The sequence below is a fragment of the Pholcus phalangioides genome, unplaced genomic scaffold (assembly GCF_987345545.1).
Source record: "Pholcus phalangioides strain wild (caught in Gottingen) unplaced genomic scaffold, Ppha-v1.0 ptg000013l_1, whole genome shotgun sequence".
Taxonomy (NCBI): Eukaryota; Metazoa; Arthropoda; class Arachnida; order Araneae; family Pholcidae; genus Pholcus; species Pholcus phalangioides.
Genome location: NW_028301606.1, coordinates 37,052,553 through 37,078,967, shown reverse-complemented (window position 1 = coordinate 37,078,967; position 26,415 = coordinate 37,052,553). Strand labels below are relative to the sequence as shown.

The window sequence follows — 26,415 nt, the reverse complement described above, 5'->3', positions numbered from 1 at the left end:
GAATCATATGCTCATTAGGAAGGACACCACTGCATCCTGAATATTATTTTGTTTTTTTTATTGAAATCATTAGAAATGTTTCATTTTTATATTTCCATTATTGATGAGAAAATGAATGGTTTCAAGGTGTCTGTGTGACTATAAATGATATCGTTTCAATTTAGCTTAGAGACCCACTTTTTTGTATGGTGAACCAACCAAAGTTGAATGGCTTCTATAATGCTTGTGCAAATCTTCTAGGCTACCAGAAAGCAGATTCATCTACCCCACTAAAAGAATTATTACAGAGATCTGTAAAATCTGCATATACAGTAAGTTTTTATCATGTGAAATAATCTATTTTTATGATTAATGGAAATTGTGATTTATTTTGAGTTAATAATTTGATCCTGATGCATTACATATCGGTTTTATCACTTATTAAATTGTTAATTAAAAATTTTAATCTTATTGGGGTGATTATTTTTGTTTCACAATACACAACGTTAATTACCACTTATCCACAGTTGATGAAATTTTGCCACAGCTGCCTCTTTTTCACCTATTAAAAATCAGTTTACAACTACCTGTACCCCTGGGTTTGAATTCGATCCTGGGAATAAAAATTTATAGTCATACAAAATCTTCTTGAACTAAAAGTCCTAAGATAATTACTAACTGGTAATCCTTAGCTTTTTAAACTTTTTCTTTTATCTAGTGTCTTCTATGAATATGTAATAGATGGTGCACCAAACAATATCGCCAAAAATTTAGTCGGGGATCCTTTATATACACTGCTCAAAACAATTAGGGGAGCAAGCAAAAAAGTGAAGAAAACCGTGCGAGACAGCCACGTATTGGCATACAATGGATACTACACGCGTATCAATGCGCAATACAGAAAAAAGACGTAAAAAAATTTGGAATTAAGCTTTAATTCTTTGAAAATATGGAAAAAACATGAAAAGATGATTTAGGGCAACAATTTGGTTACATGTAAACGATAAAAAAAAGTACTGTTTAGACATGATGCATGAGTTTTAATAAGGCATGTGGTCTCCTCGAACAGCGAAGACTGCTGAACACCTGTTTGCCATGGATGCAATGAGGTTATCGATCAGACTTTGGGGAATACTGTTCCACTCCTCAAGAAGTGCAATCTGCAAGTCTCGGACAGTAACAGACAGCCTTGGTCGTGCAGCAATGCGTCGTCCAAAGGTCAAGGATTAAGGTCAGGAGAGCACGCTGGCCATTCCATACGCTGTATTGTTTCAGCTTCAAGCATGTTCTCCACCAGACGAGCTCTATGCGGTCGGGCATTATCATCCTGGAAAACAAAGGAATCTCCAATGGCTCCAGCGTAAGGGATGACATGAGGTCGCAGTATCTCGTCTGCATACCTTCAGGCCGTCAAAGTGCCATTCCGAATGATATGCAGGTCCGTACGTCCATCTATGTTGATTCCACCCCATACCATCCAACCAGCTCGTCTGTATTGTGACCTTTCACGAACGAATGCGGGGTTATTTCGAGTGCCCCTGTCCCTCCATACCAGAACACGTCGGGTGTCACACTCCAGACTGAATCGGGACTCATCTGTAAACAGCACTTGGCTTCAATCATGTTGCTCCCAATCTGGATGTTCAGCAGCCCATCTTCTTCGGGCCGCACGGTGGCGTGGGGTCAACGGAATGCAGACCATTGGCCTACGTGCATAGAGCCCTCCCTCATGAAGCCGATTACGTACTGTTTTTTGGCTGGACACCCTTCGTCCTGTTGCCAAGAGCAACCGTCTTTGCAGCTGCGTAGCATTCTCTGTTCTGTTTCGACGGGCTGTTAACCGTATATACCGGTCATCAGTTGCTGTAGTGGCGTGTGTCCGACCTTGCCCTGGTCGACGTCTAACATTTCCTGTTTCTCGGAATCGATTCCACCACAGCCTTGCAACAACACTTCTGGTGACTCCAACAGCGTCCGCGACACTACGTTGTGTTTGCCCGGATTCCAGTCTGCCTATAACATGCCATGCCATGGATTCCGGTAAATCACGTTGTTGAGACATCCTCAAGTCACCTTGTCTCAAAAAAAAAAAATACTGCGCAATCGAATTTCACAGTTACGGCAGTAAAACAGACGTTTCTGCAACATCCCGATTTCTGCCCTTATCTCCTGTTTCTGGTTTTTGATGTCATGAACTTTGATTTGCATATGAAGTTTTCTTCTTCCGTTTCCTGCTAGGCTTTAAATTATGGATGATTCATTTTATGTTACTTATCGGTATACATCTTTGCGTAATTTTGTTAAAACCATGTGCTCCCCTAATTGTTTTGAGCAGTGTAGATGGTGTGCATTCATTATGACTTGATACATAACATTTTGAAAACAAAAACTACATACTTTAATACAAATTTACTCTTTGCCGCAATTTAAAAAAAAAACAAAACAAGGATGCACCTGTAGATTTATTACCTGCACTTGTTATTTAATGTTAATAACATATCTAGGATTAAAAATCATTGTTTTGTACATTTGTATTTTAGGATACAATTCAGATTTTGAAGACTGATAATGTAAAAAAAGAACTTCCTCTAGCTCTGCGTCAGTCTTTGGAAATTAATTTGCTTCAAGAACATTCCAGGTCATATTTTTGTTGTATAAAAATGTTTGTTTGTGATTGAAGATTTTTTTAAAGTTTTTGATTCAGATTTTTAAAAAAATGTTTTTTTATTAAAAATCTTTTGGAAAGAATTTTTTTTAACTATGCACATTTTTTTTTTTTATGATGGTTTTAGTTAAAGATTGTCTTTATACCTTTAGTTTTTGTTGTAAATTGAGTTTTTATATGATTCTCAGTTATTGTTGTTAAAATAATATATGATACAAAAGAAAACCATTTTCCTCAGGTTAAAATATTTCGATAAATTTTAAAGCAAGTATAGTTCTTGGTAATGATAACTGTACACAAAATTCAGTGACATGGAATATTTTCCAATAGAAGGAAAAATTCATGCTTTCTCAAGAAAATCATTGAGTTACAAGAAAATTAGAAGCTAAGCCTTCTCAAGAAAATCATAATTGTTAAGAAAGAAACTATCATAATCGAATAAAGATGAGTTGACTAAAAAAAGTTATTGAAGAAAAAGCTCTTAAGGACAATGGTAAAAATATTATTTTAGATTGTTATTCCATTTTGTTAAGTATGCTTTCAGCATCTAATGTATTGTAATAACTTTCATTATAATTATTTTTTTACAGCAATCAAGATTTAGTCATGAATACAATATTTTCCAATATCGTAAGGTTTACAGTGGCTGGTCAAGTCATTTTATCAGATTGGTTAACCCTGTTCAAGTCAAATGAAGAAAAATCTTCACTAATATTGTGTGAGGTAAGGCATTTGAATGTTGGGGGGAATTTTTAAGCTCTATGTATGTTTTTTCTCAAAACTACTGTCATTGTCCAAATCAAATTGTTCCTTATGAATTCTAATGATAAAAATTTGAATAATAGCTTCTCTATTATGACCATATTTTGGTTGCATAATGGGGAAACAGTTTAATTAGACATCACCAAAATAGTTGATTGTTGAAAATGAAGTAATTCACTTTCATGAAAAATAATTTTCTGAGTGTAAATCATTCAATGTGTGTCCATTATTTTAGTAATGCTATGTAAGAAATGTTAGTTAGACTAACAAAGGAAGTAATTATTTTTATAGATTTAAATAATGACAGTCAAAATTACTATCCTGCAGATAACACAGAATTTTCTATTAAAATGTTTTTCTAATAGTTCAGCTAACTCATATTTTTGCCTTTTTTTTTTCTTTTTAGTTGCTCAAAGAAATAATTCCAACTTGCACAAATCAGCAGAAATTATTTCTTCAAAATTTTTTACGGGTTTTATGTTTAGCTTCAGTTCCAGCAAAAAAACTCTTGATGAAATTCGAAGTCGTGAATACATTGCTTCCTGGAAAAGAGATAGAAGAGCTTTTTGAAGTCAGTCAGAATACTATTAAGCGAGAGGCTCTCAAAGTTGATAAAACTTTCACAAGTAATACGCTTTAATGTATTAAAAGTATTTGTTCTCATTTAACCTTCTATATGAGGTCTTGAGCATTAACCATAGCAACAACTTTTTATTTCAAAATTATGAATTTCACCGGAAATTTCAAAATATACAAATGAAAGAAGACGTTATTTACAGCAGTGAACGTCAAACACAACAGAGAGATTGGTAGGAAGTCCAAAAAAATCACAAATAAAAGTATTTTTCTGTATCTATTCATGTTAGTAACAAAGCTACATTGCAAGTGCAAAAACATAACAGAACACACAATATGAAGTTCCCATGACCCTGAATGTTAGCTTCAAAAAACATTCACAACATATTGCCAATAATTTGAAAGCATTTGGTTGCAAATAAAGTGACCTGGGGATTTTCACAAGGTGTGGCTAGTTTTTGGGCCCATGGGCCTCACCTGGGCTTGTCCCAGGATGGGGTGATGCTGCAATGGGGGGGGGGGGCAAAAAACCAATAGTCAGGCTCCTTGCCTGCAGCTAGGACAGAGGAGCGGAGGTGTTGGGAGGGAGAGTTCGCTGGTGATTCTCTAGTGGGTGCCCCAACTGGGCACCCTCGGTTCACCCCAGAATAGCCCAACTCACATGGGTAAAGGGCTAATATCCCGGAAGGGACGGAGCCTGGGTCTTGTCCAGTCTGACAGTAATTTGAAAGTTCAGACTATACAACATAATCCTGAATATCACAATTCATGATGCTTCAGGCATCCTCTTGAGTCCAAAACCATCTCTTGTTTAGTAATACACTAACACACACTTGTCAGATAGTGCTGCCTACAAATTTTGTTCAATCGACCCCACCTAGTCCTGGTACGCGTCATGCATCAATCATACTTTCAAAAGCAATATTAGCTCTCTTCTTCCCTTTGCATGTTTTGAAATTTTGTATTAATTTCACATTCTTGAATTTTGATGGCCATGAGCTTTAGCTGTAAGTCATATGAAGTTTTCATAATTAAGTAACTATTTCAATAATCATAAAATCTAATAATAATAATCACAAAATGTTTTTGATTGAACAGTTAAACTTCATGCTTTTCAGATGATGTGTCTGTACAGATCAACTTGCTTGAAAGAAAGCTTTTGTCAACATATGATACTTTGGCAATTAAGCATGTTGTTACACAGCTTAGGGGTTATGGAAGGTGTAATATCTTCATGTTGAACAAAAGGGTATGTTTGTAATTAATAAATAGCTACTGTATGTTGTTCTAAAAAAATAATACAGAAATATGTTATTTATAATTTTTGTAATGTTCTAGTGGGAAAAGTACAAATCAGCATTTATACCAGTTGATCAAGAAATTATGCAGGTATTTATGGCAAAATCTAAGGAGCTTCGTGCTGTGAAGGTAAGGGTCTTTTAGCCTTCTTTTAGTCATTGTAATTTCATTCAATCATTATACTTTATGCATAGGTAGAAAAATTGATGACAGATGGCAGCACTACACAACAAACTTCATGGAAGGTTCACTACATGCACACACATACGTTCCAACGTGTACCAATTCGTTAGAAGTTCCACAGAGGAATATGGAGGAAGTACATGTGTCTGGTTCATTAGTAATAATCAGTATCCTTGTCTCACCATAGAGAGCAACAGTCCCACAATGATACTGTCATTCAATTATTACACTCCAGTCATAGTTAGAAGAATTGATGGAAGGTGGCACACTACACATAACAAGCATTACACAGAAACAAACTTCACGTTAAATTTGCAACATGTATCAATTCGTTAAAAGTTCTACAAAGGAATGGGGGACAAGATGCATGTGTGGTTTAGTAGTAGTAGTCATTATCACTTTTTCCCATTAAATTGAAAAGCACACTTAATTAGTTATACCAGTGTGTAATAAAAAATAATGTTTATTTTTAAAGCTTATATATTAATGTTTGTATATTGTATTTGTGTTAAATAAAAACTTTCTCTCGGTCTGACTGTTGACAGTGGCATTATTAGTGCATTGATCTACAAACATTCACATGAAGGTTGGAATCTTGGTTTGGGCAGTATATGTTTAAAAAACTTGATGGGTTGAATATTGCTACCTGAATTAATTCTGAAGTGTATGTTTCAATGTGATTAACACAGATGACTGCCTTAATTTATTAGGGTATTACAAAATAAATTGAGATATTAATGTAAAAAAAAAACACCGATTTTTTTCAAGATTTTTGTGTAAGTAATTTCTATGCTTTAGTCTAGTCTGCTGTTGATTCTGTGTTGTTTGTTGTATTATAAAGAATAAAATCCATTAAAAATGTTTTTATTTGAATTATTTAAAATTTTCTTAACTTTTAGAATTACAGTGAATCTCGAATTTTCATTAGAAGCATGGACAATGAAATGCGAAATATCAATCAATGGATAACACGGAATCTTAGCTGGGAGCTCTTAGAGTTGGATCTTCTAGAAATTCTAGATGCTCCAGTTTATGTGTGTCAACCATCACCATACAGGGCAGAGGTAGTGCAGCATATCATGTCCTCAAAAAGAGGTAATTAAATTTTTTTCCCCCAATTACAGTAGTGTCTTCTACATGATGTCATGCTGCATAAGTTTTGAAATAGTTTTTGTACTCTATTTGAAGAACTGACTATTCCTTGAACACCATGGCTAGTCTTGATGTACAGTTATAAAGAAATGCAAAAATTATTAAACATTTAGTTTTGTATATTTTTTGTATTTTTTTTTTTTTTAACCATTCATTGCTCTGAACTTTGTTTTAAAATCATTCCTAGAGCTGTCACCTTGTGTTGATTCTAAACTGACAGAACTATGTGCTGCAGTGCTGTTAAATTTTCGTGAGTGGGACAAAATCATTGAAATGGGCCCAGAATTAGGTCCATATTTCCAGGTCTGACTGAAAATTTTTCTGAATTATTTTTCTATTTTAATTTCCATTTTTTTGAAATTGTACCAGTTATGCATTAGACTAAGTTCAGGTTTCATATTAACAATGTGAAAGCTAAAGAGAATCATACATGAAAATCTATTTCAAGATGATTTGAAAGACTTACAAAATTTGCATGTAGTATCATAATTTGTAAGCGTGTCCGGAAAATTCACCGCCAGCAATTCACCGACAACAATTCACCGCCGGAAAATTCACCGACCAACAATTCACCGCTAGGAAAATTCACCGACCAACAATTCACTGCCATGCAATTCACCGCTAGGAAAATTCACCGACCAACAATTCACCGCCATGCAATTCACCACTAGGAAAATTCACCGCTAGGAAAATTCACCGACTAGCAATTCACCGACAACAGTTCAATGCGAGGGAGTGAGCGATTGAGTGACCGAGTGAGTCAGTGATTGAGTGACCGTGTGAGTGAGGGACCCAGTGAGTGACTGAGTGAGTCAGTGATTGAGTGACCGAGTGAGTGAGGGACCCAGTGAGTGACTGAGTGAGTCAGTGATTGAGTGACCGAGTGAGTGAGTGACCCAGTGAGTGACTGAGTGACCGAGTAAGTAAGTGATTGAGTGACCGAGTGAGTGAGTGACCCAGTGAGTGACTGAGTGACCGAGTAAGTAAGTGATTGAGTGACCGAGTGAGTGAGTGACCCAGTGAGTGAGTAAGTAAGTGATTGAGTTACTGAGTGAGTGAGTGACCCAGTGAGTGAGTAAGTAAGTGATTGAGTTACTGAGTGAGTGAGTGAGTGAGTGACCCAGTGAGTGACTGAGTGACCGAGTATGTAGGTGATTGAGTGACCGAGTGAGTGAGTGAGTGACCCAGTGAGTGAGTGAGTGACCGAGTAAGTAAGTGATTGAGTGATCGAGTGAGTAAGTGATTGAGTGATTGAGTGATCGAGTGAGTAAGTGATTGATCGAGTCAGTGATTGAGCGAGCGAGTAAATTGGTTAGTGAGTGAGGGAGTGAGTGAATGGTCAGTAAGTGAGTGAATGGTCAGTAAGTGAGTGAGGGAGTGAGTGAATGGTCAGTAAGTGAGTGAGGGAGTGAGTGAATGGTCAGTAAGTGAGTGAGGGAGTGAGTGAATGGTCAGTAAGTGAGTGAGGGAGTGAGTGAATGGTCAGTAAGTGAGTGAGTGAGGGAGTGAGTGAATTGGTTAGTTAGTTAGTTTTTAACCTAGTAGTGTCACAAATGATTAACAAATTCGATTGTTCCGAAAATGTATTTATGATGAAGTGTAGATTTGAAGACACTTGGCTCGGGCGTCCTCTTCGTCGTGGTGGTCGTCGTCGTCAGCCGCGCTTTGACGTCGACATTTGGAACTGCTTTCAAGGAACGCGTAACGATTTACCAACAATTCTATAGAAGGATGGCATCGAGCGTTCCAACAGCAATTATCTGCTCACCACCCAGATATATGGAAGTTCATCGGTGCCATAAAAAGAGAACAGAGTTTGAATGAAGTTCGGATGGAGCAAATTGTAAGTGGACAAAACCATCACATTGATTAGGAGAAAGAAATACCGGGACTCTGCGCAGAGATTAAAGAATTTACCCTTGACCGAATTCGCAAATTTTATGGGGTCCCAGACTGGATATACCTTGGGCTTCGACTATCGCAAGGACCCCTGCATATGAAACCTTTTAATTCCCCCATGAAGGCATATGTGCAATCCCCCGGGTACCCCGACCCTGTATGTTGGGAGCACTGGTGATATATGTATATTTTACGTATACATACCTCTCGGCATGATCCCCACGAGGGCAGGGCTGACAGGGGCCGGAACGTTTCTTATCGCTTTTTGATATTTTCACACTATAAATTAAGCACAGAGGGGCCCGTGAAAAAGCTGGTTTGGGGACCCGCCATCCATTTCAGCTTAGGGGACCTGCTGTAGGATGTGGGAAACTCGGGGTACATGCATATTACTTGGTCCCGATGTGTCAAATGGGTCCCGATATATGCAAGAGTTAAATGAAAACTTGACCCCAAAATCGTAACCGACTTCCGTAACACAAAAACGTAACAGATTTCCATCACTCAAAAAACGTCACCGACTCCCGTAATAAAAAAATCGTCACTAATTTCCGTTGCATAGGAAGTATATATATACGTATATAGTAAATATAAAGTACATATAGATATACTAGATACGCACTAGGGCGGGATTCCTGAAAGTTCATCACGTGAAATCGCGGGTAACAGCTAGTTCATCATAAAAAAAATCCATTGGTTACTGATGATCAGCGATGTTTTTTATAACATCAAAGTGATAACAGGAGATGATTTTAAGCATTTTTAGGAAGTTAATTCATCGCGTATCCACTTACTTTACTATCTTTTAATTCTGTTATTATCCCTTTTAACATTTCATTAGAAGCTTCTGAGTAAAACAGAGTTAATGGAATTTTGTTGAATATACTATCTTGTATTGGGCAACAGCAATTTGTAATTTATACAAATACAAGGCCACAACAGGCAAAATGCCCAGCGAGGTGGCTGAGAAAAAGATGCCCACAATAAATATGGATGCCATATATTTAAAAAATACAGCAACCCGAATCCGTATCATCTGAATTTCTTCTCATAAAGTCATTATTTAAACTTTCTGCCATATCTTTAGGACATGGCACTTACTCACTCAATAGATCACTCACTCACTAGAACGCTCACTCACTTAGCAGCTCGCTCACTCACTCACGGACTGACTTTCTCGCTCATTGAACCAGTAACCCACTCGCTCACTGAATCACTTACTCACTCGGTCACTCAGTCGCTCACTGAATCACTTACTCACTCGGTCACTCAGTCACTCACTGGGTCACTCACTCACTCAGTAACTCAATCGCTCATTCCCTCGCTAACTGACTCGCATCGAACTGTCGTCGGTGAATTGCATGGCGGTGAATTGTTGGTCGGTGAATTTTCCTAGCGGTGAACTGCATGGCGGTGAATTGTTGGTCGGTGAATTTTCCTAGTGGTGAATTGCATGGCGGTGAATTGTTGGTCGGTGAATTTTCCAAGCGGTGAATTGCATGGCGGTGAATTGTTGGTCGGTGAATTTTCCTAGCGGTGAATTGCATGGCGGTGAATTGTTGTCGGTGAATTTTCCGGCGGTGAATTGTTGGCGGTGAATTTTCCGTAAACCATTTGTAAGTTATGGCATAAAATGTCTATATATATAATTTATTACATTTCTCATGTATTTGTTTGAGAGGGAAATAATATATATGTATTTATGCTTTATGGTCTTCATTACTCTTTTGAAAATAATTGAAGAAAAATTTGTCTTTTCAGTTTTCTCAAGCTGTGGCAGTCATTTGTAGAGACGTGTTTTTGAATAAAAGTAATCGCAACACATCTAAAGAGCTTTGGGATTTAGGTGAGATTTCTAGCATATTTCTTGATATTTTATCAGCCCTTTATCTTGAATGAGTGGGCTTGGGTGATGTTTTGTGAGTATTTCCCCTAATGCTCTAAAAAAATTAATTTGTACATTGTGCTCTTTTTCAAATATTCACTACATGCATACAGACAGTTTAGGCTTATCATTCAAAAAATTTCATTCCATTGTCTTTTTGATAGTTCTTCCAATTTTTACGGGTGTGTCCATGAATTCAATGAAACGCACTAGCAGTGGAGTGATCAAGGATATACCTAGAGAATATGCTCATTCTATCTTTGATAAGTAAGTTTGAATATATGTTTTTGCTATCTTGCCTATGTATTTTTTATGAATTTATCCTGTACTTGAAAGTTCTTGAGGTAGAACATTTTTATCATCTATTTTCATTTCTAACTCATATCTCTAAAACAGAATAATTTTGTTTTTAAATTGGTATTACTGTGTAAATCATGTATAATGATACATTTTTCCTATATTAATAATATTATTCTCTGGTCCCAAAAGTTTCTTTCTGTTCACATTATGATGATCTTTACTTAAAAATTGTTTTGATTTCATTTTTTTTTATTTTTAAAATTTTTTGTACTTTTTCCTTTCATTTAGGGCGGCTTTACAATCATTCATCAATAAAGTGAAAGTAAGAATTTTTATTCAACTCGAACTTTTTTTTTAAAATTCTATTTTTTTCTGAACGCTACTGTTAATCACTTGTATAGTCATTTTTAAGCCTCTTTTTCCAATAAAACATATGCTGACAGAAAATGAAATCTCCACAATTAGAAGAAATTGTCCTGGATGAACCAGAATTAGAAGACACATTCACACATTTGAAAGATGCTTCTGTGTAAATCACAAAGTTGCAGAACAAGTGTGGTGCCAGTAGCGGTGCATTGAACACTCAAATCAAATTTTCTTAAATACACATAAACTTCACGAGCATTCTTTTCAAATTAAGTTTTTTTTACTTCAGGTGATAATGAGAGAAATATCCCCAGGAGGTGAAGTGTACTCACCTCCTTGGGGAAGTGATTACACATTGTACATTTGACTCAGTTTGAACAAGACCATAGAATAAATCTTTCACAAGACCAATTTTCTTACCGTGAAAAGGTTGAAGAGACTTGCCTCTACAGTCTATGACTGTTGGCAGCAGTAATCTCGAGAAGGTACTGCTATAAGGAGGCAGGCGTCCAGGCAGACCAGCACAGGAAATGATTACCGTGTTCACAGAATGGTCCTGACGCATCGAACTGCCAAGTACAACTGGTATGAAACTCCATACCTCAGAATGACATCTGACATTTCTACGACAGAATGCATATATTCTTATTTAGTAGTACTCAACTTTGTGGTGACTTTAGTGGTCATTAACGTAAGAAAAATGCATTGGTCCCACGAATTACAGCTTACAGCTTCGTATCACACTCTCAGATAGCACAGTATTACTTATGATGCTGTAATTTATATGAAGCCAATAAATTGCATTTACAAATGCATTACCTGAATTTCATTCATCTAAATCACTTCTCAGTGTTGGAATTTCCTTTGCTGTAAGTACATGTAATTCTATCACTATGGCCCAAAGTCGTACCTATAAAAAATTATGCTCTTGGGATTGAAATTTACTTACCTTCAGTGATACAAAAATGAACCTGTTGATATTGGTCTGCAACATATTTATAAACACATTAAAGAATTTAGATGAGACATTTAAGTGTGCATGGATTTGGAAGGAACATTTTCAGCATCGGCTATGAATAGATTTTATTTTTTGTATCAGTGACTGTAAGCATATATGAATTTTCAAGCAATGGTAATTTTCCCAAAAGCATAGTTTTTTTGCTATTGAAAAATAGATTGAGAAGGGGAGTTGCTCTAGCTAAGAAATTAATTCTGTTTATGAAGTTTTTTTTAAAAACTGGATAAGAAATGGTGCCTTGTTGTGATGTTTTTTTCTTCAAAATATTCAGACTAATTTGTATATCATACACTAAAATCTGTCTTTAATGGAAAAAATCTTGGTCCCATGGTTTCAATGCTGAAATATATATTAAAAAACTTGCATTAAATGGAACTTTCCTAATATGGAAATGGAAAGGAAAATTGTACCCACTTATATATAACGGGGAATTTCACACAAACACCATGAGTGTTTTACAACCAACAGTAGACCAAGGAACCGTATAAAAAGTGATTGCAGTGCTGCTGAGTAGGGCTGGAACTAGAGGGAAGTAAACGGGGCAACTGCCTTTGCAGCAAAATTTAGTGGGAAAGGGGAAATCTTAGGTGGGAACACAAAAACACTACTATAAAATCATCGAATTTCCCCTGCACTAAAATCTTATTTGCAGTCCTGGTGCTGAGCATTGCATAAACTTAGATGACAATGTGCCAACTGAACCTGACGCAACAGATTTTGAAACTCTCATAGAAAATTTTAGAGAAAATCTAAAATCCTGTAAATGTCGTAATTTTTCAGGAGAAGGAAAGTGTTGGGTGAAGTTTTGTGCAGTTGCTATCAAAACCTAAAAGAACTGTAGCATTTTGCTTCACAGCATAATGACTTGAGCATGTTTAGTATGATTTCTGAAGGAAAACTGTTCACTGAAAGTCACGCAGCAAAGGGTTTGGAACTACATATAGAAAACGCTTCTTAACTACTACTTTGCCACACACCAACTCCGGTCATATATTGCCATACGACAATATCCAACCAGTGGAATCGGGTGGGAAATGGAGGTGCCATCTATTGGTGGTCACCCCAGGGTCGGTAGATAAAGAGATTGTTTCTGATGTTCTTCCCTGGATTCGAACCCCCGTGACAGGGATGATAACCTTCATGATGGAAGACAAACATCTTAACACTGCACCACTCAGGTGCCATCTTAACTACTGGAAAAATTCAAATTTATTTATTTATTTACAGTACTGTTTACTTACTATTTGGTGATGAGAATAATTAATGTATGTTATATATATATAAAGTAAATATATATATATATATTTTTTTTTTCATAAATAATGTAATCATATCAAGTGATAATCGGTAATTACAGAATAACTAATGTACATAACTTTATTTAATCTATTTTTTGAATCTTTTACTTTATTTTTAGTTAATTTATTTTATTTCAATTATATACAAGATGCTGAAACCTGTGTTCAACCGGAAAAAAATTTTGGTCCCTTGCGATTCCATTGAAGACAAGTTTTACTGTATCTTCTTTTTGTCACTGAAGAGTTATTTTTATTGTTGGACTCCCTCTTATAAGGAATCACATAATAAATAAATTTGAATGTTTTGCATGGACTTCCAAATTATTAAACAAGAACATTCAAAAATGTTTTCATTGAGCAAGAATTCATTGTCAGTTATATTGAAAATTGTTATGCTTTTTGATAATACGTCTAGACAAGCTTTTTCAAGTGTTTTCAAGTATACAGTTTATTTTATGGTTTTAGGACACGTCATCACTGGGCATTATTATTTCCTGTTTGGCAAAGTTTTATAATATTCTAAAAGTAAGTATAAATAAAACAATCAAAACAGTTTTAGTTGGGAGAAGGCATGCTTTCATGGCCATAGTTTATAAGAGTATCCAAACTTTTCGGCCTATTATGCCATGTTCGAGGCATAACAGAAACTTGAACATGGCATAACAGCCCAAAAAATTTGGATTGTTGTAGTTTAGTTTTTTTAGTGTCTATAATATTTTCTACTCTTGTTTTCCTCAATTCTACTAACAAATTTATTCAAGTTTAAAAGGTTGGCTAATAATCTCATAAAAGTTAGTTATTTGATAACCAACAAATATTTAATTACAATGTTAAGAAAGGCAAAACATCAGGGGCCCAGGTGGAGATCCAGGCTGATGTGTGAGTAGTGTGACTTTAGGGGGGGGGGACAATACTGTGACATGCATCATGTATTTTTACAGGACAAGACCATTATTTTTTCACTCATTAACTTTGATCCCATTCTATTGGAGAGGGATTTGCTCCTTATGGGCTTTCACTATACATCAGATTAAATCTTTGTCGAGCATTAAAGGCTACAAACTGGCTTGCTATTCAAGTTTAGTTGCCAATTCCTGCAATAGCACAACTAATCTTAATTGTTTAAGTTTTCATTCATTTGCTTGAGTATATTCACAGTAAATTTCAGAAGTTGATTTTTGTGTGAATTATTGTAATGCATTTTTCTGAAACCTGAACTCTGAATTTGTAGTTGGGTACTTCAATGAGGTTCTTTGCCAGAATTAATTTAAGTGGAAAATTTGCTTTTTTTTCTCTGATTCTTTTTTTTAAAATTAAGTTTTCTATTTCCTATAAACTTTGATATATGACTGATTATCCATTATTGATTTGTAATTGAGTCAACTATATTATGAAAACTGATATTTATGTAAAATTTATTTTCATTTTATATTTCACAAGGATGACTCTATGGGTGAAATTTTCTTAGAATATCAAGGTCTGTGGCCTTCCTCTGTGAATAAGTAAGCATTAATGTTATTTAATTTTGTATGTAGTTAATTGTGTATGTGTAATTGTATTTAAAATCACCTCATTACTGATTTGTACTAATATATATTGCTCATTTCAGTGCTGCTGTGTTCAACATGTCAGCAGTCAGTGATGCATTTCAAGCTACATTGCAACATGCATTAACTGTTCATCCCACACATTCAGCCTGGCTAAGAACTAAAGGAGATGTTATGTATGGTGAGATATTAGAAGTTTGACTTTTTTTTAATAGAAAATATTCTTGTACATTTTTTGTGATAACAGTGTTGTTTGAATGCACTGTTATTGATTTTTGCCAATCATTAATCTTACTTGACTTATTCATTTATTAAAATTGATAATGATTATTCAATGATAAAAAAATAAATCAAATTAAGATATACTAATAACAATTTTTTTTCTCTTTTGTTCAATCATGTACAGTAATTGAAATTCGACACTCAAAATTCTTAAATTTACATTTGAATAAAACCTTTTTATTTTTGAATCAAAGGAAGTGGATTAAAAAAAAAATTAATCTTGTGAACAAAATTTAGAAGAAAAAAAAAACTTTTTCAACCATGTCCACTTACTATCCTGAAAGCTATGAATTGTTCAAGAACTGATGGCTGTGAAAGGATTCTTAATTATGTTAAAAAACACAGTTACAAATAACTTGGGGGGGGGGATTGAAAGTGTATTAATATAAATTTACTCAGTACATTAAATAAGAAATTAATTGAAATAATTCATTATCCTATTATCGAACTGTACATGCAACATGTGAACATTCCTCTGGGGAATTTATAAGGAATTGGTCTTTGTAGGAATGAGCGGTGTGTTCCTTCATTACATTGCACCTTGTATATAACACTGCTATTTTGTTTTTTTTTATCGGTAGCCTTTAATCTAAGCTAACAAATTTAGATGTTTATTATGTGTAATCTGTGCATTATATACAGGAAATAAGTTTTGCATCAAAACCCAGATAAAGTTATTGGTTATGTCACCCTTTCAGTATATCACATCAGTATACATTACAGTATAATGAGGGGTTATTGTGTATATTATTTTTTTGTGATTATATATTGCAGCTCCTACATTCCTGAATAATTTAATAATTTTTTTTATTGATGAAATGAATTGTTTGTTTTCCATACAGTTCAAGGGCACTATTCTTGTGCCATGAAATACTATCTTTCTGCTGCAATGGTTAGTACAGACTATTTCAACTTATCTCTGCCAAAAATTCTGTTTGATGACCTGATGTTCAAGCATATGATACACTGTTGTACAAAGATACATAATCACACTCAGGTGAGTGCCATGTTAAGGTCAGATAAATAAATAAAAAGTATAATTCAGATATAAACTATTATTGATACTTGTTGGGCACAGTAGCCCAAAGGTCAATAAGATATTCTCCTACAGTACCAAAGGGCATTCAGAGGTGTCGTGAGTTTGATACACAATTCGCCTTTGTCAGAATCTTTCCTGACTCTGAGGCAGGGCCACAACTATATGCTTGGTCAGTCGTGGCAAACACTCATTTTGGTACCACCTTGCAATGTTGAAGGATAGGTTAAAGAGGCTGGGAAATAAGCGTCTCTTTGGTCCAGTGCCTGAAGCACCAGACTCCCCCTCCCCTCAGTTGTGGCCCTGCTCTGAGGTACTGAATTTGGCAATAAACAGTAGGTCCTGGTCTAGCTCTCATGTGCAGAAAATGACTAGTGTGATAAAAATGATTAATGATCAAATGGTTGATACCTATTTTTACTGGTAAAAAAGACAAACCCTTCTGAGCAATGGCATTTAAAAATCCCCGGTTAAATATTTTTCACATAATTTTATTGTATATTAACATTATGTATGAAATTTTTCGAATGTAATTCTATATGGTGTTGAGCTAATTATTATTCAAAGTAAGATAGTGCACACCAAAGTGGTCTCGATCAGCCTGAGATACCTATACTTGATAGCCTGAGATACCTATACTTGATAGCCTGAGATACCTATACTTGATAGCCTGAGATACCTATACTTGATAGCCTGAGATACCTATACTTGATAGCCTGAGATACCTATACTTGATAGCCTGAGATACCTATACTTGATAGCCTGAGATACCTATACTTGATAGCCTGAGATACCTATACTTGATAGCCTGAGATACCTATACTTGATAGCCTGAGATACCTATACTTGATAGCCTGAGATACCTATACTTGATAGCCTGAGATACCTATACTTGATAGCCTGAGATACCTATACTTGAAGAAATAATACAAGGACTGGACAAATCAAAAAAAATCTAGACACCAGAAGAATTTTATGCACCAAAAATTTTTTTTCCCAAAGAAAAAGGTCCGAAATAATGCTTCTTTTGACTTTTTCAGGGCATAGTGACCCTCTTTCATGTTGACAGATATTCTGCTATAAATTCCAAATATTTTACTCTGCTTTTAGCCTGCAATTTAGTAATTACACAAAGAAAATTTTAAGCACCAATACCAATTTTTTAGTTACCATGGTGACCTGGCATCTGGGATTTGTTCAGCCCTGGGTAACACCAGTAATGAAAGAGTTAAAATTGTATTATGCCATATCACACACACACAATTATGAAATATTAATACCAACTCACCACTTCTTTAACCAGTCATCTGGTCAATTAATTTTTTCCCCTTTATTTAAAAGTTTGAAGCTAATAAAATGTATTTTCCTGATTAAAATTTTTATGAATGTATTGAAATTGTCTTCTTCATGTTCTTAACAGTATTTTTAAATCATCAAAAAAAGATAATTGAAGTAATTACTAATTAGTCTTAGAAAATTGAAATAGACTGAAAATCAGCACTTCTATGTCATTGTTGCCAGAGGACTGGTTAAATTATCACATTTTTTAATTCTGTCCAAACAACTTGTCATCTATAGATTCTTAAATGCGATTTATCACTCACACATATTTTCTGCATGTTCTAAAACATTATGAACTATAAAAATTTGTGATGGAAAAGCATAAAAAATGTTCGAGATGACAAAATGTCTATCTCTTTACCTCCTAATGGATCGTAAACTCTTTAATGCCCTATAAACTAGTGTTATATTGAGTTGATACAAAATGATGTTGATTTATTCAATTAATTATTTATCAGCAGGAATCAAAGGTTTTAATATTTCGGATGAAGTTTTCATCGCCAAAATCAAAACAAATACTATTTTTTGTCATTACTTGTTAAATGTAGATAATGTTTTAAAAATGATATAATGAAGCTAAAAATAAGTTTTTCATTTATTTTTCATCAACAGGTCAGTCAAAATCAATGTTCCCTCTAATTTTTCTTTAACATGCGTAGACCTGTTTGTTTTGAGCATGCTACTGTAATATGTTATATCCAGCTATAGTGTAATTTGGGATTTTGCGTTTTGTGAAAGCATTTTTCCCCTGTAATGAACCAATTTCACGGCAACTCATGTTACAGTATAGCTGCGCACGCTCACAGCTGAGAGGGAACAGTGATCACATTGATAAATTTTCTACACTACCTGTGGCAGTAATACCACTTAATGTTTTGAGCATCACATTTATATAACTCAGTATTCTCTGTGTACTTAATATTTACCAAGGAATTGTCAACACTGTCTAATTTGATCATTTCTCATAATTCTTTCTTTTCTAATTCAAAAATTTCTAAATAGATTAGTAATCAATGTGCAGTAGAACCTTTAACTCAACATGTAGACAATTGGACTATCTGGATAACTCGACAATTATTTATTTTCATGGTTGGTTAATATTAAATCAATGGGGAGAAACCTCTTTTAACTTGACACAAGATATCTAAATCCTGCTTAAGTCGACTACGATTCGCGATGTGCTATCACAACTAATTTTTAAAAATTTCCAGTGGATTGGTCAGTTAATAAATTTCCACGACATTTATTTCAACAACTCTTTATTTTGTTGTTTTTTGGTTGAAAATACTCAAAGGTTACTAAGTCAACATGCTCATCGATACTTTTGGGATGTCAAGTTATCAAGGTTTTACTGTATTTTGAGTATCTTCAGTTACTGTGCAATAATTATAGAAATTTATCTCTCTAAATGATGTCTTATCAAGGATTTTATTGTGCATAAATATTCCTAATATGTTTAAATTCAGAATAATGCATTCATGTATTTGAATTTTTTTAAATATTTGTAGGCTGCTGTACTTCATCAGTTTCTCGAAGAATCAAACTATCCAATGGCATTCAAAGCCCTTGGAGAAAGAGTGTGTAATGATAGCTGTGATACATATTATCCTTTCATCTGGGATGTAACTCTTCTTGAATATCTCATAAATCTTCATTCTCGAAGAGGTGACCTGAGCTATCGTAATCTTGTGATGCACTTGGTTGGACAGCTTGAGCTAAATGCAAACAACAATGAAGAAATTCAGAGAGAAGCTGCAAATCTCAGAAAGGGAAGGTTTCTTAGAGCAATGGCAAAGCAGTTTTTGTGATAGAATAAAAGTTGTACTGTTGTTTACATGCTTGAATGTGTGTGTGAATTGTGTTTGTGCTGTGAGACAAAATTATCTTCTGATGTCCATGCATTTTTTCTTTCACATTTTCACAAGGAAAACATTAGGTTTAACTCAAGTAATGCGTGAAAGTGCCTTACTAGCTAAGCCAGACATTTCTTTTCCAAAATGTGCTTCCCCCTTTGCAAATCCCATATAAAGTAAATTCCATAATACCAAAGCATTGAGCATTAGGTACAAAAATACCAAAAATGATAGTGTTCTTCACCCCATTGATTTCAACTAATTCAGCAAAATTTAGGACTGCTGGGAAAATTTTCACTTTCATAAAATATTGTGTTGTATTGGCTTTTATTATAGTTCTCTGCAATATCTACAATAACATAAAGTCAAGGTTTATGCTTGATGCTCAAATTCAATAGTAAAGTTTGTTCAAATCAGTTTGAAAAAAAAAATTATATATATTTTAATTTACTGATGTTCAACATGAAAAATTACTGAATTGAAGTTATATATAACTAAAAAGTTGAGGATAAATAATTGATTAACTATCAAAAAGCCAAGTACAATGAAACCTTGCTACAATGGTACTCGATATAACGATAAATCCCCTCACAACGATATTTTTCTAAGTCTTGTTTGGAAAGGTCTATACTCTAATGTTAAAATGCTGCCTCTTGATATAGCAATAATCACTCTACAATGATACTTTTTCTTAGTCCACAGAGTATTACTGTATCAAGATTTCTCTGTAATTATCTCTTGTGTGACTCTTTTTTTATTTTGGAAATTTTGTCTTTTCTATCATTTGTTTCATAATAGTTATTTAGAAAAATTTTGAATGTTACAATAGGTTCCATAACAGTGAGTTCATACGATTTTAATTTCAGTTGAGACTAACAAAAACTTCAATACATGTAGATTTCATGTAATCAAAATACTATATTTTTGAATATGTGATGAAATTAAATTTTTGATTTTGTCAGAGTATATGAGCACATTGGAACAACATGTTGTCTTCAGAGTTGCATTTCACTGTATATTTTTGTTGTAAATAAAGGTATTTTTTACTGTTTTAAGTATTTGTGAAATGTTCTGTGTTGTGCCTGAGTCGAATGCTGGTCTTTGTAATATTGTTCGCCAAAAAATTGCGGGAAAATATCACTTTTGGTATGCTGAAATGGAAAATCATTGAAAATCTGCGGAACAAGTGTAAGGAGTTGAGAAAACTTATGCAGTGGCAGTACATCTTTTCTTTCTTGACCATCTCATTATTCATTTCCCTCAGGAAGATGAGGTGATTCAGTGAAACTTGCGTATAGCGATACTGTCTATAACAATAAACCTGCCTATAACAACATTTTCTTTGGTCCCCCGTGGAATTCCTATTTAATAGGAAATAGGGCAAATGCTCAAACTGTCTATGACGATAATTATCATGACAGTCTATAACAATATTTTTCTGGGTCCCTAAAGTATCGTTATAGACAGGTTTTACTGTATGAAGTGGGACAAGAGTTAGACTTAACATTGTGAGAGTGTTTAGTATTGTGATGATTATGTTTTCATTAAATGGTTCAATAAATTTCTTAAATCAGCACCAGCCTACTGGGTATGATAATGTGCTACAAATGATGTATAATGAGAGGTAATTTCTGTGCTCAGATGGCAAAATGTTATGTCACTTTTTTAAAATTTCACGATGGTGGATTTGTAAATAACATTTTGCACTATGTGATACTGCAGCTTTTTGACTTATTACAATTTGCCTCAGTTGTTTGCTCATAAACCAAAACAGAAAGATTAAATTTTGCCACCTTCCAAAATTTTAAAGAATGAGACTCCGGAAAGCAAGAAATACAATTTTTCTGATAATATTTTGCCATCTGAGCACAGATTTATCATTACTTTTATCCCTTCTGCAAGGAGGCCCAGTTATTATGCATTATGTGTCAAATAAAGAGACAAAACCAATTTTAATTAAATGCAGCATTTTTATTTGAAATATGTAATCAAGCAGTAACAAGTGCAAAAAAAATTGCAATAGTAAAATATTTCGATTTTTTTATCGAATGTTGATAATTCACATTGTATACTCGACTTTTCTTTAGTGTGCATTTTTTGGACATGAAAAGTTTGTGTGAAGATTTCGAATGAACAGACTTATAGAAAGACATTCGAATGTTGCATTCAGGTATACTTTTGCACTCAAGTCCATTAATCAACTCAAAGTATTGTTTATATTATTATTGTTGTTGAGAAAAAAAGCTATTGTGCTTAGCACAACACAAAAAATGCATACATACATAAATATATATTTATATTTTTTTGATATATATAACTACAGACATTTCACATTCACTTGTGAATAATCGTGACACAAGTTCATTTAAAAATCGTATACAAAAAAAATTGAGATGAAGAAATGCAAGTGATGCAAGACTAGGACTAACATAGTATAGCACTGACAAAATGAGATTAAATAATATACAGATGCATGCACGCTAAACATACGAAAAAAAGAAAACAAAACACTTGATAATTATAATAAGCATTGCAGCTTGACGTAAAAAGTAACCGGCATCAAAATATTTCACAAGTACTTCACTTGAAAAAAAAGTAACATAACGTAACATTAGTATACATAATATAGTTACATATATATTATATACTATATATGTGTAGTCGAAATTGAAAATCACATCAGAAATACAAATATAACTACAAATACAACCTACAAAACAGTATATTCTTATATTAAAAATATTAGCACAAATTTCATTATTTTTTCATAAAATTCATATCTCCATCCTATATTCAAAACATTGATTAAGGCACTTGATTGATAACTATTCATGCATCATTGTATTATTATTGTATGTTAATATGTATTAAATGGATTAATTCTGTCACTATACAGTGGTTATGAAATGCATGCATGAGTCACAGAATGTATGGAAGACTATTATTGGAGGAGATTTTGATGTGATAAAGAAAATACGACATGTATTTTTATAAAACGCATTAGCAGAAAAATGATATCACATTATATATAGACATTATTAAATTTGTCTCTAATTTTCCAAATTAATCTGTGTTTCAAATTCCCGATCGTTGGTGAAGGTAATAATACCTCAAGGCAAATGTCATCATTTGCATCTTTAGCAAAATTTTATTTTCTTGTAAAAATTTACTAAATAATGAATTTAAATGCGAATGTTTATAGTACCAGTGAAGTCATTGATGTACGTAGCAATTCAAACACCTAAACTTTCAGAGGACACCTAGAAATTTGATTCACCTTCATCCTATGGTACATTTAAATGGCCCAGTTCAAAAATGTAACACTCAAAAAATTTAATTTTTGAGTTATGCCCACGATGAGAACGGCAGAAAATACCTCTACACATTGCAAAACAGCAGCAACTTCCAACTCTGCTTATATGCTTCCTACTGCAATTTAATTTAAGTCCACTCCCATTGAGTTGCACACAGAGTTTAATCTTTAGATTGCAGATACAGTAAAAGCCCTCTTAATGTCCACCCCTCATCACCATTGTTTTATATGTCCAAATAAAAATTTCCTGGCAAAAAAAGCCTATTTAAATAATGTATTTCGAACCCCTGCTTAATGGTCACCCTCAGATATGGTCATGACACCATTTTCATCATTCATTCTATTGGACTAAAACCTCTGTATGGACCTTAATAGTTGTTTTAATTTTGGTTCAAATTATGCTCATTAGATGGTATCAAAAGTTCTAATATTTGATCCACTTTTTGGCTACTTTTGAATGAAATTTTTGAAGTATTTTAATGTTTTTGGCAACTTTGATGTCAGTTTAGAATCTTAAATTCTGTTGCTGGTTGTGCTAGAATATTTTACACATGATTTCATGCTGCTTAATATGGCCAGCTCGTGTAATTGTCCCTTTCTATGACAGAGAGAAAAAATGTATGTTATCCAATACACAGTACTTTATGGCAGTATCAGCAGAAAATTATGCTCTTATAGATGATATATAAGAATATAGAAGATCATACCACCAAAATATCTGACATCGTCAAAAAATTAGATATGTCAGAGCCATCTGAAGAAGAAGACGATATGGAAGAAGAAGAGTTAGAGGGGCAGAGAAAAGTTGTGTAAAAAACTATTCAGACATTTTCAAAACACTGGAGAGATAAAATACATTTTACTCTAAACGAAAGGCATTAGATTTAGTCTTGCAACTTAAAATACATTTGTAAAGAGTTTTAAGTACTCGGCGAAACCCATTAAACATCAATAGATCACTTTTTCCAAAAGATGTGAATTCAGTGAGCGAACTTTGTATAATACTTCTTTTGTAGTTTTAAACGTGTATCTGTGCAATAATTGTGTACTTTCATAACTTTAAGTGCATCTTATATTGCCAGAATTTCATTCATTTTCAAATAAAAAGGTATTTCAGTTATTGTTAATACTATATTTAAAGTTTCAACAGGAACCCCTCTCTGATACGATCACCCTTCTTTTAGGGACAAATGGTTTTGTCACAAAAAAAGGGGGTTTACAGTACCTCGAAACAGGAAATTTTGAGTTGTTTGGACTGGGCCATCAATTTTTACCCATAAGGACTGAGATTATCCTCCAACCTGGCGTTTAGGTCCAATAGAGTGACTCCACTGGGTACCCCCGAATGTTTTAATAAATAGTGATGTTTTAATAAATGTGTACTTGATAGTGTAGAAGATTGATTATTTTTTGTGCCATGATGTTATGTATCCACAAACTATTTCTGTAAGGTTTGGAATGGTTTTCCTCATTAGTACAATGTTACGGAATTATTAACAATATTTCTATGATTTCAATGGAAGGCACTCTGAGTAGCACTTTATTTCTATGTAGAGATATGAAAAAGCAAGTTTCGTTCATGATACAAGAGTCAATTTTAAAGATTGCACTAATTGCCTATTGCAGAAAATTACAAAGTGCATAAAATGAAAAAAAAAAGGAACAATTCATTTACAATGCTATAAATATCATCAAGGGTAAGATATACTGTAACATATACACAAAACATAATTATTAACAAAGAATGATGTTTTGATTTCACACACAAAAAAGGAGGGAAAAATTCAAAACGATTACAATTAACAGCATACAAAGAAAATTACAATGAAAAAAATATATAATAGCACTTAACGCATTACTATACTATATAATGTGTATATATATATATAATTGTTATATAATACAAGGTAAGGCACTTGGAATGCTCTTCATATGCATACAACATATTCAAAATAAATAGAAGGGTAGATTTGCAATAAACATACAATAAAATGACATGCAAATAACATTACATATAATTATTCAAAGACAATTCAATATCACTTGTAAAAGTTACATCAAGCTCTACGAATTTTTTAAAAAATCTCCGTAGCTCATAAGGTAACAACCAAAAAATACACCATTCATTTTCCATGTATAAAAAAATTCATTATGTATAGTAAAATTTAATTACTACAAGAGTATTATGTTTTAATTGATTTTTCAGATCAATTGATTATTTCATTTCTAATTTTATTGGACTCGATAAGAAATAGCTCGTATTTCAAAGTTATGTGAATCTCTTACATCTCAATAGATGTACGAATTAAAAAAATCTCATTACGTAATTGATAGGAAATATCAAAATGTAAAATTGTGTTTATTAATTAAATTATTTAATCATAATTTATAAAATACCATGGGGGTGGGTAAAGTCACAAATGAAATATACACAAAGTAAAATGATTAATTATAGCAAAATTTTCTATACTATAGTACAAAAAATATAATCACAATGCTATTGTGTAATAGTGTCTAGTTTATACAATAAGTTAACTGATAAAAAACCTTAAATATGGTGTTGAATAAATATGGGAAGTATGTCAAAGTATGGATCTATCACACAAGTTAGCACCTCAGGAATTTGTTGCTAGGAAATCACTTTTCAATGATTCAATATCAATTCAAGCTCTTGATTTAAGCTAATGTTAATCTGTTAGGTCCAATCAAGTTCTCATGATTCTCGAAATAATTACAAAATTTTTGTAATGGGGGCATGGTTGCCATTGTCTAGCCTTTGGTCTAACTGTAAGTCCTGGTTTATAGGCTGATGTATGACAATAAAATAAGTTGATGAACCAATCATTGTGCATTGTTAGTTTAGGAAAAGCACACAAAAGATAATTTTAAAGCTTTGATATATTATAAAGCTTTTTAAACTTTTTTTTTACTATAAATTTGAATTGATAAATTCAAAAACAATTAAATTAAAACATGAAAGAATGCTCAATATTACTTTGTTTTATATTAATTTATATATTAATATACACTTCTTACAAAAGTTTTTTGTAACAAGTCCATTCATTTTGTTTAGAAACTAAAATAAAGAAAAGAGATCAAATTAACATGACGTAGTTGATCAGACATTAAAAACGAAAAATTATGCAGGCTGCAAAGACTTTTCTTTCAAAAAGAGCAATTTCTTTTAACCTTTTCATACTCACAATAGTTCATTTCTTCTCCTAAATATTTCACCTCACATTTGACGGAAATGACTAAAAATTATACATTATTCTGCACACACAAAAAAGAAGCTGCTTCTCATAGAGTTAAAAAAAATGCTACAATAATGAAGTAATGAGCATTTAAAAAAATATACAAGATATACTATAAAAACAAAGTTTACTGAAGGCAAAAAAAAAGAACATACACAAAAACAATGGAATGTATCGAAACATGGAGGTGGGCGAAAATATTTCCCACTCTGAAGCATTAACACAATAATAATAATAAAAATCACATTAAAAAATATAGAATAAAAACTAGAATAAAATAAAAAAATATTAAATGTTTCAAGTTTTTCATGGAGCGAGGTGACGACTCGTGGAATGATGATTCCATAATAGCGAAAAATCATCAGTTTTTGAGATAAGCTCATTATAATGAATGTTTCAACCAATTG

At 33.4% G+C, this 26,415-nt stretch overlaps 1 protein-coding gene across 1 annotated transcript in view; it reads left to right on the top strand.

The window, feature by feature from the left end:
- IntS8 (integrator complex subunit 8) overlaps window positions 1-20,494 on the top strand; it is a 31,164-nt gene extending 10,670 nt beyond the window's left edge. The window contains exons 9-24 of the mRNA XM_089241317.1: window positions 165-311; window positions 2,520-2,617; window positions 3,235-3,367; window positions 3,813-4,032; window positions 5,101-5,231; window positions 5,321-5,410; window positions 6,364-6,559; window positions 6,804-6,919; window positions 10,277-10,361; window positions 10,565-10,667; window positions 10,989-11,022; window positions 13,848-13,907; window positions 14,823-14,884; window positions 14,992-15,110; window positions 16,054-16,208; window positions 19,097-20,494. Coding sequence (XP_089097443.1) covers window positions 165-311; window positions 2,520-2,617; window positions 3,235-3,367; window positions 3,813-4,032; window positions 5,101-5,231; window positions 5,321-5,410; window positions 6,364-6,559; window positions 6,804-6,919; window positions 10,277-10,361; window positions 10,565-10,667; window positions 10,989-11,022; window positions 13,848-13,907; window positions 14,823-14,884; window positions 14,992-15,110; window positions 16,054-16,208; window positions 19,097-19,396 — 2,049 coding nt within the window. The 3' untranslated portion in view covers window positions 19,397-20,494. The remainder of the gene's footprint in view (window positions 1-164; window positions 312-2,519; window positions 2,618-3,234; window positions 3,368-3,812; window positions 4,033-5,100; window positions 5,232-5,320; window positions 5,411-6,363; window positions 6,560-6,803; window positions 6,920-10,276; window positions 10,362-10,564; window positions 10,668-10,988; window positions 11,023-13,847; window positions 13,908-14,822; window positions 14,885-14,991; window positions 15,111-16,053; window positions 16,209-19,096) is intronic.
- The last annotated feature ends 5,921 nt before the right edge of the window (window positions 20,495-26,415 follow it).